The 15,091-nt window shown below is 35.0% G+C and overlaps 1 protein-coding gene across 1 annotated transcript in view; it reads right to left on the reverse strand.

Moving 5' to 3' along the window:
* LOC114332901 (uncharacterized) overlaps positions 1-15,091 on the reverse strand; it is a 75,224-nt gene that overhangs the window by 45,552 nt on the left and 14,581 nt on the right. Inside the window, exon 3 of the mRNA XM_028282686.2 lies at positions 1,211-1,444. Coding sequence (XP_028138487.1) covers positions 1,211-1,444 — 234 coding nt within the window. The remainder of the gene's footprint in view (positions 1-1,210; positions 1,445-15,091) is intronic.

Raw genomic sequence — 15,091 nt, forward strand, 5'->3', positions numbered from 1 at the left:
GAAATATTCGACCGTCCCTATTCTTTTAACCTTCGGATGACCAAGGGGGGGGGGGGTAAATTTGGACCCCAGCGTATGTTTTTCTTTAATAAATTCAAAAGTATTTTCAATTTTTAACTCAATATTTTTTATTTTTCTTTAATATCATTCTAGATATCCTCATATTTTGAAATAAAAATAAAGAATGTGTGCGTACTTTGTACGCACGTAAGAAGTTATGCTTCTATTATAAAATATAATCTAACTTCATAATATGACTTCAACGAAATCAATATACCTATCTACTTTATTTAAACAGTTTTTTGTATTGTATTTAAATTAAACTAATTTTAGAAAAACAAAAAGAATACCAAAAATTAAAAAAAAAAGAATATGACTTTGTCCGGATTTGAACAGGGGACCTCTCGATCCCTAGGCGAATGCTCTTCCTATCAGCTACCACCGTTTTTGTATCCAGTCGATCATTTCTCGGACATAATTACAATCACGGTGACAGATACATTAGTTGAAAATAAACATTTTCAATAATACTTATTAGGAGGAAGACAAATCCACAGACATAAAAATTATAATAAATATATTTACTAAAAATACTGATAATATATTCTATTCACGCACACCTTATTTGCGCTACATAACTTAAAAGATGTAGCGACTAATACCATACTGTCGGTGTGCGCATGCGCCAGGGAATGTAAAAATTCACCCTCGTACCTAAAGAACTATAAGTTGAAAATTCCGAATAAAAAATATATTCTGAACTTGATGTTTAGTAAAATACCGTCTATTATGTGGAATCCCAAGTAGTTTTAGACTGTGCGTTATCAAAATCTATTTTTAGACTGTGGTGCCTGTTATGTACGAATTATGACATTTTCCTATCTGCTACAGTTAGTCATTAATATTATTTCCTGGCGTATATTATTATAGATTCTTAGTATTTTGTGTACATATAAGATATGGCCCGCAAATATCTTACTGAGGCTGAGTTACAGGAAATTATTACTGATAGCGATTTTTATGATGATATAAAAGATGAAATAGTATCAGAAAACGAGGATGTATTGTTAGATGAAGATTTAAATGCTGAAAACATTCATTCCAGGTCATTTTTGACCTGGGGTCATTTTTTACCCCCGTTGGTCATTCGTGTAACAAAAAAAGGTTGGTCATCGGAAAGTTAACACCCGGTATTAGAATATATACTTACAAATCCTTCGTTATCTCCAGAATACAACACTCCATTAACTGATCGAACTCTCCAATATTCTACTTCGGAATTGTGGAGCAGGACTGACTTCTTTTCCAATGTATCCAAAGCATAAGAATCGACACTTCCTTCGTTTGAACATGAGTAAATACAATTGTTATCGCCTGCCAAGCTGTATACCGAACATGAATTGGCTTTTATCTCTGATTTTTTAGTCAGATCTGGCAACCAGCACTAAAAAGAGTTTTAAAAAGGTTATAAAATAATAATAAAACTTATTTTTTTAATACAATGTGAAGGTAACATATATGGTACGCTTGAATTATTTCAGAAGTGGTTAACGGTATAATTCTTAAGTATATTTTATTGGGGATATATTTTATGTATTACCAAACCAGAATCAGAGAAAAAAAAAATTATTGGGGTGTAGGAAACAGAGGTTGCACCTTGCACCTCGCAAAATGGACAAAAGTCCGGTTTTATTTTTTTTTTCTGGTATATCAAGGGGTGCTTATTAAGAGACTAACATTTTCTTAAAAAATTTCGCCCCGGAACCCCCCCCTTCATCCCTTTAAAGGTGGTAATTTGTGGTTTTTGCGAAACGTCCTGTGCGTTTTACAAAAAATTTACTTACTAGTAAAATGAAGCGGACTATATTTACTACTATCGATTTCCCGCTAGCATATGTCTATCACCCACCGTTTAGCGGGTGGGGGGGGGGGGTGGCACCTCAAAGTTGACGACAAGATTTTAAAAAAAGATGTTTTAAAAAAACTGTACTGAAAATTAAGAATATAGCCTGCAGCAGTTAATCAGAAATAAGTGGCTGATTTTTTGGTATAGGTTTCATTTAAGGGCAATTGCAATTTTTTTAATTACAGAGTGTTACATTTAAAAAAAAACCCTTTTTATACCATCTAAACCCCGCTTTTCTTCTACATATGTCCCACATATATAGAAGAAAAAGGTGATATTCCTCTAAGACCTAAAACAATGCACCGGCTTACAAGAGTGTTTGATAACGGACAGCTTATTGTCCTCATTTGATCGCCTCCGATTATTATGTGTTACCAAATCTTACGAAACGACTTGTAAATAAAAAAATCATCTCAAACGAAAAGATAATTGATGAAACAAATGCCTATTTTTCCAGAGATTATTATGCTATTCAGGTATAGCGAAGGACAGAAAAGCTGCAGATAAAGACGGAATACCAAAAAAATTACTGAAATATTGTGAAGGAATAATGACAGAATAATTAACTATAGTCCGTCTAGAAAATATCCGGAATTTTATATTTTTCCTAATTTTAATAGATTTCCTTTTTGTAACATTTTAAGACAAAAGTAATGCATCAAGTAGGTTGTGCCGATAGTAGGTTGTGAAGTTGGGGGTTGCTAGACGAAGTCACTACCCCGAACAAACAAACTTAAACTTTTTTACAGAAACTTCATTCTTATATAATTAAATGTACTGTAACATCCTGATCATAACAAGACCAGGGAATTAAGCAACACCACACTGCTGGGAGAAACGAGGGGAGGAATTCCTCGAACATCCCTTAGGATATTCAAAAGAAAAACGTCCACCGTTCCATCCATCAGAATGATGTCCTGCCCGACTGCTCAGCCCTGGGTTCGTTCCCTGTTCATTCTTCCTTCACACCCATCCCAGAAAGGTACAGGAAATAAAAAGTCTACCTAATCATTTTAAATATACTATTTATTCCGATATAAAAAAAAAACTTAACAAAAAACATTTTATTGTATACAGACAATAAGTTAATTTTCTGAGCCCGTGACCGAGACCCTGCTGGTAATCGGTACAAAAGTTATAAAGATAAAAATTTACTCAGCTTTAAGTCTTTCCGTCACAGTTCCTAAAGGAGGTCCCCAATACCTGCAGAATTTGTCGTCGCCGGCAGTTATGGGAAGTCTAGGGCTCCCTTGTTGGGCTGTCTTGTCTCTGTAGGGCTGTCTTGTCTAATTCATTCTACTGATGCATCAGGATACGGTTGTAAGCCAGTTCCGCTCTCCAAGGTAGTGTGTTTTCTTTTCCAGGTAGTGCTTGATTAAAGTCTTCTTCCCGAGGTAGGGGCCATTGTTTAACGGCCTACACACAAACACAATAATGTATGCCAATATTGTGCCTGATTTACGTGGCAATGGCAAAAGAAAGCAAGTACAAATTTGTATCGGATTAAATACCTTCGAAGAGATGTACTAATTGATTTGATGATAGTAGGGTCGCTTATAGAAATATATAGTCCGAGGGACAAATACCAAGCGGAGCTTGTGTAGCGTTCAATCGGCTGATTGAAACGTTACAGTACAATTACATTAGGTAGACCTTGAGATAGGTCGGGGATAACCCATTTCTCGGTAACTAGATCCCCTGACTACGCGCGACAGAGTGCAACGACAACAACGAGGCCTCAGGTACTCGACCTTCCTATTTATATCTGTTATAGTTAAAAACAGTGCCAATATTTATGAACATATATATGGTGAGTGCCTAAATGAGGACAGAGCGGAATTTTTAAATAACAGTGATACCAGCAATGTAAATATCTTAGCCTCACCATTACGGGTAACAACAAAAGAAGTAGAAGAAGTATGTAAGTTCTTAAAAAATAACAAAGCACCAGGACCAGGGAACATACCAGCTGAACTAATAAAATATGGCACAACAAAATTATATGAAAACCTGGCTAAACTCTTTCAAAGATGCATCAACGGAGCGGAAATCCCAGAAGAATGGAAGACATCATGGATATCCACCATACATAAAAAAGGCAGACGGGATCAATGTGACAACTACAGAGGCATCGCTGTAACGAACTCGATCAGCCGAATATACGGAAAACTGATTAAAAATAAAATCGAAAACGAATATAAAGATATAGAAGCTGAAGAACAGGCAGGATTCAGGGCAGGGAGATCAACGGTTGACCATCTGTTTTGTATTACACAGATTATTGAGAAGAAACTGGCCGTCAACCAGGAGGTGCATCTGTTATATGTGGACTTAAGAAAAGCGTATGATAGCATCCCACAAAACAAACTATGGGAAGCATTAGAGAAAACCAATATAAGCGCAAATTTAATAACAGCGACGAAACAATTGTATACCAAAACTGCATCAAGGGTGAAAGTTGGAAGCAGGCTATCGAGAGGATTCCAAATTAGCAAAGGCCTAAAACAAGGGTGCTGCCTTTCACCGACATTATTTAAGATCTACCTCGAACAAACTCTAAAACTTTGGAAACGCAAATGCAAAAACATGGGATTACCGATCAGCAACAATACAATATACACTTTGTCATTTGCAGACGACCAACTTGTACTAGCGCAAGACTACGATGATATAGAATATATGACAAGGAAATTAATAGAGGAGTACAAAAAAGGTGGTTTGGAAATAAACATAAAGAAGACCGAATATATGTGTATCGGTGGGACACAGCAGGACCTTACACTGGGGAATGGCGAAATTATTAAACATTGCGACGCATATAAATACCTTGGTATGACCATCACACAAGAAGGAAGCGTAGACCGGACGATAGAAGAAAGAAACAACCAGGGAAGAAAAGCAATTACCCTTCTTAATAGCATCCTCTGGGACCAGTCAATATCAAACAACAACAAACATAGAATATACAATACAATTGTTAAGAGTATAATCACTTACAGCAGTGAAGTATGGCAAATAAAAGAAAGATACAAGAGAAAACTTGAAGCAACAGAAATGGATTTCTGGAGGCGCTCAGCAGGAAAATCAAGATTAGAAAGGGTAACCAACAACAGAATTAGGGAAATAATGAATGTGAAACACACAATAGTAGATGACATTAGTACCAAACAGCTTAGATGGTATGGACACGTACAAAGAATGTCCGAAGAACGACTCCCGAAACAAATCCTAACGTGGACCCCTCATGGTAGACGAAAAAGAGGAAGACCCCGCCTGAGTTGGAGAGAAGGCATAAATCGAGAAATGAGAGAAAGAGAATTGGATGAAGACCTTTGGATGGACCGAAGTGAATGGCGACTAGGCATCGGAAGACGTAGGAGAACGTTTTAAAACCGATATATATATATATATATATATATATATATATATATATGGTGAGGTGCTATACGTATATTAAGGATGACGTGTGCTTTCTTTGCAGTCTTTCAAATGAGTTTAATACTTTGAACTTTGCTACTATCCTAATAAATTAAACAAATTGCAATTATAATATTATGACCTTATTTTTATAATAAATAAATTAAGAAAATTCCGTGAGGGTTGTCATGTACCATCACAAGGTTATGGACAAAATCGCATGACACCATCTGTCAAATATTGTTGTTTGTATACAGACTTAAGATTTGTGAAATAATGTCGCAAGTGGAAAAAAGAAAAGTGGTGGAATATTTGTAGAGAAAGGGTGTCCGAAACGTTAAAAAATTAGTTCAATTGACTGAACTCGGAAAAAGTGCAGTGTACGAGACAATAAAGAGGATAAAAAATGACATAGATATGAGACATATGGCGGGTGTAATTTCCTCACCAAAATAATCTTTTACCTGCGTTTAGAAGGGTATGTCATAATCCCACAGGTATTTTCCTCACCAAGACCGAAATGGTTATTTCAGTTATTTCAGGTAGATTTCACTAAAACGCATTCAATTGAATTATTTATGTATTAAATTACAGTAGGTACCTATAACAATTAATTAATTAATCATATTATATTATTTTTAGTCCTAATTGAAATTTTGACAAAAATGGCATGTTTAATAGAAAGTGATCGCGGTAAACCTTACACGGTAGTGGTATTTGAAAATTTTATTTTTTATGAAGTGAAAGTTTTCAAAAGTGAAGAAGTGTTCTGGAGGATAAAACAACTTGCAGTGCCAAATTTTTTACTATTGGTGCAACTTTTACAATATCTAGAAGTAGCCTACAACATAATCATGAACCAGATTGTCATAAGTTAGATCGAAAAATTATTTCTAACTATTGTAAACGTAAAGCTAAGGAGAATATTATTGAAAAACCAGCAAAAATTATACGCCAAGCGCTTGCAGCTAATTTGTCTGAAACAATTACTACGATTGTTGTCAGTTACATAAGAAAAAATATATAATTATCGACGAAAAATGATGCCTGATCGACTTACTTCCAATATTGATGAGGTTCAAGAATTTGTGAAGAGGTGTGCTCAAAAAATAACCAAGACCAAGAGGGAAAATTTTCTCTTTATAAACTGTGCCAAAAGTAGGATAATTGTATTTATAGGTCTGGATCCCGCGTATGAAAAAAAGTTGATTAATAGCAAGCTGAAAATTTGTTAATATCTTAAGGGTGTCTAGTTGAACAAACTTTGATATATGGGAACACTGGAACAGGGGACGTTTTAACTGTGGAACAGGTTAAAATTTGGAACGGTCAGACCACGAAAACGGCATATGTATTTTGTCCGACAGAACAGACTTAAACTCTCCGAACAGAGATTAAACTCTCATGCAAAAATCAGACTGCTATTTGTCACCAAATGGGCGTTTTAATGAGTGGAACATGTAGAATATGTCAAATGACAGGAATTATGACAGGTGATAAATAGCAGTCTGATTTTTGCATGAGAGTTTAATCTCTGTTCGGAGAGTTTAAGTCTGTTCTGTCGGACAAAATAATTGTGCCGTTTTCGTGTTCTGACCGTTCCAAATTTTTAACCTGTTCCACAGTTAAAACGTCCCCTGTTCCAGTGTTCCCATATATCAAAGTTTGTTCAACTAGACACCCTTAAGCTATTAACAAATTTTCAGCTTGCTATTAATCAACTTTTTTTTCATACGCGGGATCCAGACCTATTAGTTGTGAAACAAATATAAGACTTTTAGCCACATTGAATTTTATTATATGGATGGCACATTTTCTTACTGTACCACATATTATTTGCAATTATTCACTATTCATGGGCTAATTAATGGGCATTATATTTCTGTATTATACTGTTTACTGCCAAACAAAAAAAAAATTTACATTTTTTATTTGTTAAAATCAGAAATTTTTAAAGCTCTCAAAATTGAGTTTAATGCTAGTAAAATTTTTGAAGATTTTGAAAAGGCTATACATGATGCAATCATTCAAATTATGTGTCCGAACACTGAAATACATGTTGTAAATTTCACCTACACCAGACTTGGTATAGAAATGTTTTGGTTTCCTGAATCAGAATATAAAAATTATTCTGTAGGAGGCAAGTGACTCAAACATACTTTTGGCCTTACATATAAAACCAGAAGACGTATTAGCTTGTTTTGTGTTTAATTTAATGTCATGCAAACCAGAAAATGAAATTTAAGATAGATATGTCGATTATTTAGTTGAAACTTATATAGACGAAACTGCCATATTCTCCCATATTTGTGGACAGAGGCAAATTCTTGTGTTATTCGTATTACGAATGCTTGCGAATCTTTTCATTCGCATTTTAATTTATCGTTTTGTAATACGCATCCATCAATATATTATATTTCCTTTGAAAAAATTAAAGAATTTCAGGTAGATACGTATGTTAAAATTTAAAGTTTGCATATTGCAAAACATATCAAAGATAAACAAGCTAAACTGAAATTGAAAAATGTAGAAAATTTATTAATAAGATATCAGTCTAATCAAATGACTACAATGGATTTTGTAAAGTGTCTGTCTTATTATAGTAAATATTGAATAATAATTTATACGTCTTGTATAATATCTATATTATAAACTATTATTACAATGTAAGGAAATTAATGTCTTGTATTCGGATTTCGGATGCTTTCATCATATACATTTCTAAATTAAATCTATATTTTTATTTTATTACCTGAGTGAGTTGGTGAGGAAAATACCTACCGGATTAATAGGAACCCTTAAATTTGGTGAGGAAAATACCTGTCGGATTATATGTTTTTACTGGTTGGTGAGGAATTTACCTCCGCCCGAGACATAGACCCGTTTCAGGTAGACCGCATGAGATTCGCGGAAATAATTTAAATGCGTTAGTGGCTTTAGGAAGACAAAATCCGCGCCTAGAGTTTCGAAAATTAGCGAACAGATTTGGAAATCAACGAAGAATAAAAGTGTGCCCAGAAACTGTCCGCATGTCACTGAAAAAGCAAGGCTACATATCAAGGAATCCAAAAAAATCCCTACAATGACACCTCTGTAAAGGCAACGAAGAATAGATTTTCGTCAACCTTTTCGAGAAGATAATTTTAATAATGATTTTATATCTGATGAACGTTATTTCCAGCTTGGTGCCAATCATCTAACGTTCAAATTTCCAAATTTCCCACTAAAATAATGGTTTGAGGAGCAATATCTCAGCGTGGTGCTAAACCTCTCTGTATAGTTAATGGTACTGTTCTTCTTCTTCTTCTTCTTCTTTTATATAGGCAGTACTGCCTGTTTTTCTTCAACGGTGCCTTTCATTCTGTCCCTAAGTTGCCATTCCACCTTTTCCTTGGGCGTCCTATACTTCTCCTGCCTAACGGTGACTTGTCCCTGGCTATTCTTACTATCGTTGATTCAGACATCCTGCTTATGTGCTCATTCCACTCTTCTTTTTTGTTCTTTACCCAGGTATTTATATTGTCTACTCCACATATGCGTCTGATTTCCTCACTTCTTACCCTGTCCTGTAGTCCTTTTCCAGCAATCCTTCTTAAGATCTTCATTTCGTTGGTTTCCAGATGTCTTCGTGTTTTGCTTGTATCTGGTCTTGTTTCGGCCGTGTAAGTCATAACTGGCCTAATAACTGACTTATATATTCGGGCCTTTGGTACTGTTGATAGTGCGAAATATTGTGACATCCTAAATGGTTTTCTTCTTGAAACGGCTCATGTTTTATATCCAGAGGAGTGGCGTTTTCAGCAAGATAATGCAAGATGCCATACTTCTGCTTATACTCAAGCTTGGATGCAAGAACACAAATTGGCAACAATTCTGTGGCCAGCAGCATCTCCAGATCTTAGCCCCATTGACAACATATGGGGACTGATGAAGATTGAACGAGCAGCGCCCCGAGATTAAAAAGGTGTGATTCGGTCAGTTTTACAGGCCTGGAACACCATTACCGAAAATTATGGCCTTGATCTAGTTTCGGGTGTTTTACCTGGACGTTTAGTTAAGTGTTTAGATTTAAATGGAGGTTGTATAAGTAAATGAGATGAATTATTTGTTGAAATTTTATATTTCAAGTGATAGAAATAAATACCGTAAAATTATAATTCTGCTTTTTTTCCGGATACTTTCTAGACGGACTATAGTAATAGAAAAGTATCAACTTAAATACTAGATACCCTTAAGCTTGCAATTAAAACTTTACAAGAACTTATGAACTAGCGGATAAGTTTAGCAGTTGAATAGCAGGGCTTTCGTACTGGAAGATCATGTAGAGATGCAATTTTCGTCATAAAGCAAATTACTGAGAAATCACTAAGTATAATAGACCAACATTTATATGTCTGATTGACTTTAAGAAAGCATTTGAGAGAGTAAGACTCAAAGATGTAATCCATCACCTGTATAACAGAGAAGTTCCCCCAGATATTATAAAAACTATTAAAAACATCTAACAACAAAATGGAAGTAAGAATAGATAAGCCGTTTACAGAACCTGTAGACATATGCAGGGGAATAAGATAGGGGCCTCATTGAGCCCTACTCTCTTTCATTTAATCGTGGATGAAATCGTCGAAAGCGTCAACAAAGAAAGAAGATACAGGATGGGAAACAAAAAAGTAAAAATTGTTACATAGATGACACAATACTGATAGCCCACGATAAAGATAGTCTGTAAAGGTTAGTCCGCAGTTTTAACAAAAGAGCAAAAGAATTTAATATGACAATTTCACCTCAGAAAACTAAAACAGTAGTAACTAATAAAGAACGAATCAGATGTAAAATAGAAATTGATGGCATCAGTATTGAACACTTATTGGAAATAAAATACCTTGGAATTATACTGACCAGCTACGGAGACCTGAACAAAGACTTGAGGTAGCAAGTACAAAAAGCAAATAGACTGGCAGGATGTCTTAATAACACTATATGGCGAAACCGACATTTTCACTGATAGGGAGTCAATAATTTATAAAACCAGTGTAAGAGAAACATCGGAAGAAATCCTGTACTAATAAACAAAATATGGCAGGAGGAGAGAATACCTGATGATTGGAAAAAATGTATAATTGTAAAAATACCCAAGAAGGGAGATCAAACGAATTGCAACAATTGGCGGGTGATATCACTACTTTCTACAGTGAGTAAATCATGACAAGGATGTTACTAGAAAGAATGAACGAAATTATAGACCAGTTGTTAAGACCAAAGCAAGCGGGCTTCAGAAGTAATAAAGCATGCACAGATCATATTAACACATTAAGAAACATTGTAGAACAAACAATACATAGAATGGCAGAGCAAAATCTATATAAATTTCATTGACTTTAGACAAGCCTTTGACCAGATTAACAGAGAAAAAATGTGGGAAATATTAAAGAGGTATGAAATTCCATTAAAATAAATAAGAATTATCAAAATGTTCTATGAAAACTATACCGCACAAATCATGCACAATGGGAAACTAACAGAATCAACCAACATAGACAGTGGAGTCAGACAGGGGTGTATTCTATCTCCAACCATATTTTTGATCTTAATCGACTGGGTTATGAAGAAGGCAACGAAAAATAAAACAGGAATTAGATGGAATGCTTTCGGTCAGCTTGAAGATCTAGACTTTGTGGTTGATATATCTGGTGTCCGAAACAAGACAACATAGGCTGAAAAAACAGAAATGGTGACAAAAGAAGCAAGAAAAATAGGATTAGAGATTAACACACTAAAAACCAAACTTTTGAAGATAAATACGGAAAGAAAAATGGGTATATTTATTGAAGGAGAAGAAGTATAAAATGTACAGAAGTTTTGCTATCTGGGAAGTATAATTGACGCTAGCGGTGGAATAGAAGAGGAAATTAAAGGAAGGATAACTAAAGCCCAAAATGCGTTTTATATGCTGAAGAAAACATGGGAGTCCAATAAATTAACAACCAAAACCAAAATGAGGATATTTAATACAAATGTAGTATATATAGTATGATAAAATTGATCCAAATAATGTCATAACCCAGACATCCAAAGTGAAAGTTATACTCCAACACCAAATAGTTCTATATGGTCCACATACTGTTCAGAAAAAAGTCACACCATTTTGAGCGTCGGGTTTTGGGGGGGGGGGGGGAGAGGAGGGAGAAATCGGTAAATTCGTAGTTTTTTACGTTTTTCGTCAATATTTCTAAAACCATGCGGTTTAGCATGAACAATCTTCTATACAAAAATGTTCTACATTAAATTTGAAATAAAAAAAGGCCCTATGCATAATCCTTCTAAAATGAACGGTTCCAAAGTTACGGAGGTAGTATAGTGTAATTGGTCCAAAAAAACGCCTAACCCAGACATCCAAAGACAAATTCCTCTAACACAAAATGGGCCACATATTGTTCAGTAAAAAGTTACATCAGTTTGAGCGTCCGGTTTGGGGGAGATGGGGGAGAAGTCGGTAAATTAGTAGTTTTTTTAGGTTTTTCGTCAATAGTTCCAAAATTATGTATGCTTTAGCGTAAACAATGTTCTATACAAAAATATTCTACATAAAATTTAAAACAAAAAAGGTTCTATACATAATTGTTATAAAATCAACGGTTCCAGAGTTACGGAAGTTGAAAAGTGAAGGTTTTAGATACTTTTTATATTATTTGGACAATTGATGATGATTTTGGGTGGTGAGATTGACGTTTCTTCAAGGGCTTATCACTAACATACCATCGACCACTGAAATAGCAAATTTTATTTACAAAAAAAAATTCTTTCATCAGTAATAATGTTATAAATTGCCCAAAAAATATAAAAAGTATCTAAAACCTCCACTTTCACCCTCTGTAACAGAACTCTGGAACCGTTGATTTTATAACAATTATATATTGAACCTTTTTTGTTTTAAATTTTATGTAGAAAATTTGTGTATAGAACATAATTTACGCTAAAGCATAGTTTTAGAAATATTGAAAAAGGTAAAACAACTACTAACTTACCGGATTTCTCCCCCATCTCCGCCCAAAACGGAAGCTCAAATTGGTGTAACTTTTTACTGAACAATATGTGGACCATATAGAACAATTTTGTATTGTAGGAAAACTTTTACTTTGGATGTCTGGGTTAGGCCTTTTTTTGCACCAAATATAATATACTATCTCCCTAACTTTGGAACCGTTCATTTTAGAAGGATTATGCATAGGACCTTTTTTATTTCAAATTTAATGTAGAATATTTTTGTATGGAAGGTTGTTCTTGCTAAACTGCATAGTTTTATGGATATTGATGAAAAACGTAAATAACTCCAAATTTACCGATTTCTCCCTCCTCTCCCCTCAAACCCGACGCTCAAAATGGTGTGACTTTTTTCTGAACATTATGTGAACCATATAGAACAATTTGGTGTTGGAGGATAACTTTCACTTTGGATGTCTGGGTTTGGGTCTAGTTATACCATACTATTAGACGAATATTGCAAATATATTGGCCAAATCAGATAAGTAACAAGGAACTTTGGAAAAAAACTAATCAAGTGCCGATAGCCAAAACGATAAATAGACGCAAATGGAAGTTTATTGGACACACATTAAGGAAAAATGAAGATGATATAACCAAACAAGCCCTGGATTACCAACCAACTGGAAAAAGAAAACAAGGCAGAGCAATGACGTCCTGGAAAAGAAATATTACCAGAGAGCTAGAAGACAATAGGTGGAATGCATAAAACGTAGTACCTGCTAATGCTTCAAGTATGTACTACATTTTTGAAGATTTTACTAAACTTGCAAAGCATTACTACGCTTACAAATGCTTTGTAAGTGTTTTACTACCCTTACAAAGCATTTAATGCTTTGAAAGTTTAGTAAAATCTTCAAAAATGTAGTACATACTTGAAGCATTAGCAGGTACTATGTTTTATGCATTCCACCCAATGGGTTAACATGGAAAGAGGTGAAAGCCCTGGCCAGAAACAGAGATGAGTGTAGGAAGACTGTAGAGGCCCTATGTTCCAAATGGAATCAAGAGGAGTAAAGTAAAGTAAGACGAATAATGATATATGAATCAGAAACAAGACCCGATACAGCCAGAATATAAAGACTACTAGAAACAGCAAAATGAGAGTACATACTAAGAAGAATTACATTAAATGGGTACGCTGAGAGATCGAAATAGGAGTGAAGATATTAGAAGAAAATGTAAAGTATATTTTATAGACGAATGGGCACTAAATAGAAAAAAAAATGGAATAACCACATAAACAGAATGGGGTAGATACGTGTGGTCAAAATAGCAGGAGATAAATCACCAATCTATGTAGTTGGAAGGATGAGTAGCCTTAAAACACAACGATGGCTAGACGGGTTGGTGAGTATAAAGATATACCAATGTGTCTAAAACGTAGAGTTTATGACAAATGTATCTTGCCTGTAAGTACATATGGACTGGAGACTATGGCCTTTATAATTAAAACCTTAGAGCAGCTCAGAACAACCCAAAGAGCGATGGAGAGTGCCATGCTAGGGATTAGTTTGAGAGACAGAACTCGAAATTTCGACATTCGTGAAAGATCAAAGATTACTGAAAACGGAGAAAATTAAGAGAAACGGACACAGAGACTAACAAACTAGAGACCAAGAGAGAACAGGCGAGGACAGACAGCAGAAGAGATGGGCAGATAATATCAAACAAGTCTCGGGCAAGCAGTGGATGAGAATTGCCAAGAGTAGAAATCGATGAAAGCAAATGGAAGAGGCCGATATCCATCAGTGGACGAACAAGGGCGCCCATATAAAAATTTTTAGGGGGGGGCCAAACATGAAGACCTTGCACATTACATTTTGTATATTTCGGATGACAATATATACAGTAGACTCTCTCTATAACGAACACGGATATAACGAGGCTTCGCTTATAACGAGGTACATTAGGTGTCCCATGAAATTCCTATTGAACTATAACGCTCTATAACGAGGCATATTTGGTTACAACGAGGAAAATTGAAATCGAAGAATACGTGTCTTTACCTGTTTTTAGCGTTGTAATGGTCATAAATAAATAATTGCCCCAACTGCCTGTACATAGAAATGCCCAACATCTGTCTTATTATCGAGGCCAGTGCTGTAATAAACTCGGCCACCTGTAATAAACTTCTGCCTGTTTATCGACCGATATTGAATATTATAGGAAATTTACAATTTATGACGGCGAAGTCTCATTGTTTACTGTTCAGGTTGACCATCGACACCTAATAAACTACGTAAGAGGCATCAAAACAAGGCATCATGTTGTTGTTTGATATAACGAGATCCGCTTATAACGAGATAATTAGTCCACCATTTCAGTTCTCGTTATAGAGGGAGTCTACTGTAGTTTAAACCATCTAAAAAACCTAGTTTGAACCCTGTTGTGAGAAATCATTCATACATTTAAATACTAGCCCAAGTTTTTAAATGGAAATGTCATGGGTACCACAAAAGTTGCGCCTCTCTTTAAAACCCGTTTGAAAAGAATACAATGCTTGCAAAGCCCTGCCTTCAACTTTGGCGAGTAGACTAACCATGAGTATGTGTCGAACCAAGTTTTTACTTTAAAATCTTAAAAAGGAGCCCCCTTTATTTTTGCAGATTTATAATCCTTATGAAAAATAAGTCACATATATTCCAAACATTTTTAGAATCGTTCATAGATGGCGCAAATTAATGGCATTTTCCGATTATAGCGCCATCCGTCAACAATTCTAAA

Source organism: Diabrotica virgifera, chromosome 9 (assembly GCF_917563875.1).
Source record: "Diabrotica virgifera virgifera chromosome 9, PGI_DIABVI_V3a".
NCBI classification, from domain to species: Eukaryota; Metazoa; Arthropoda; class Insecta; order Coleoptera; family Chrysomelidae; genus Diabrotica; species Diabrotica virgifera.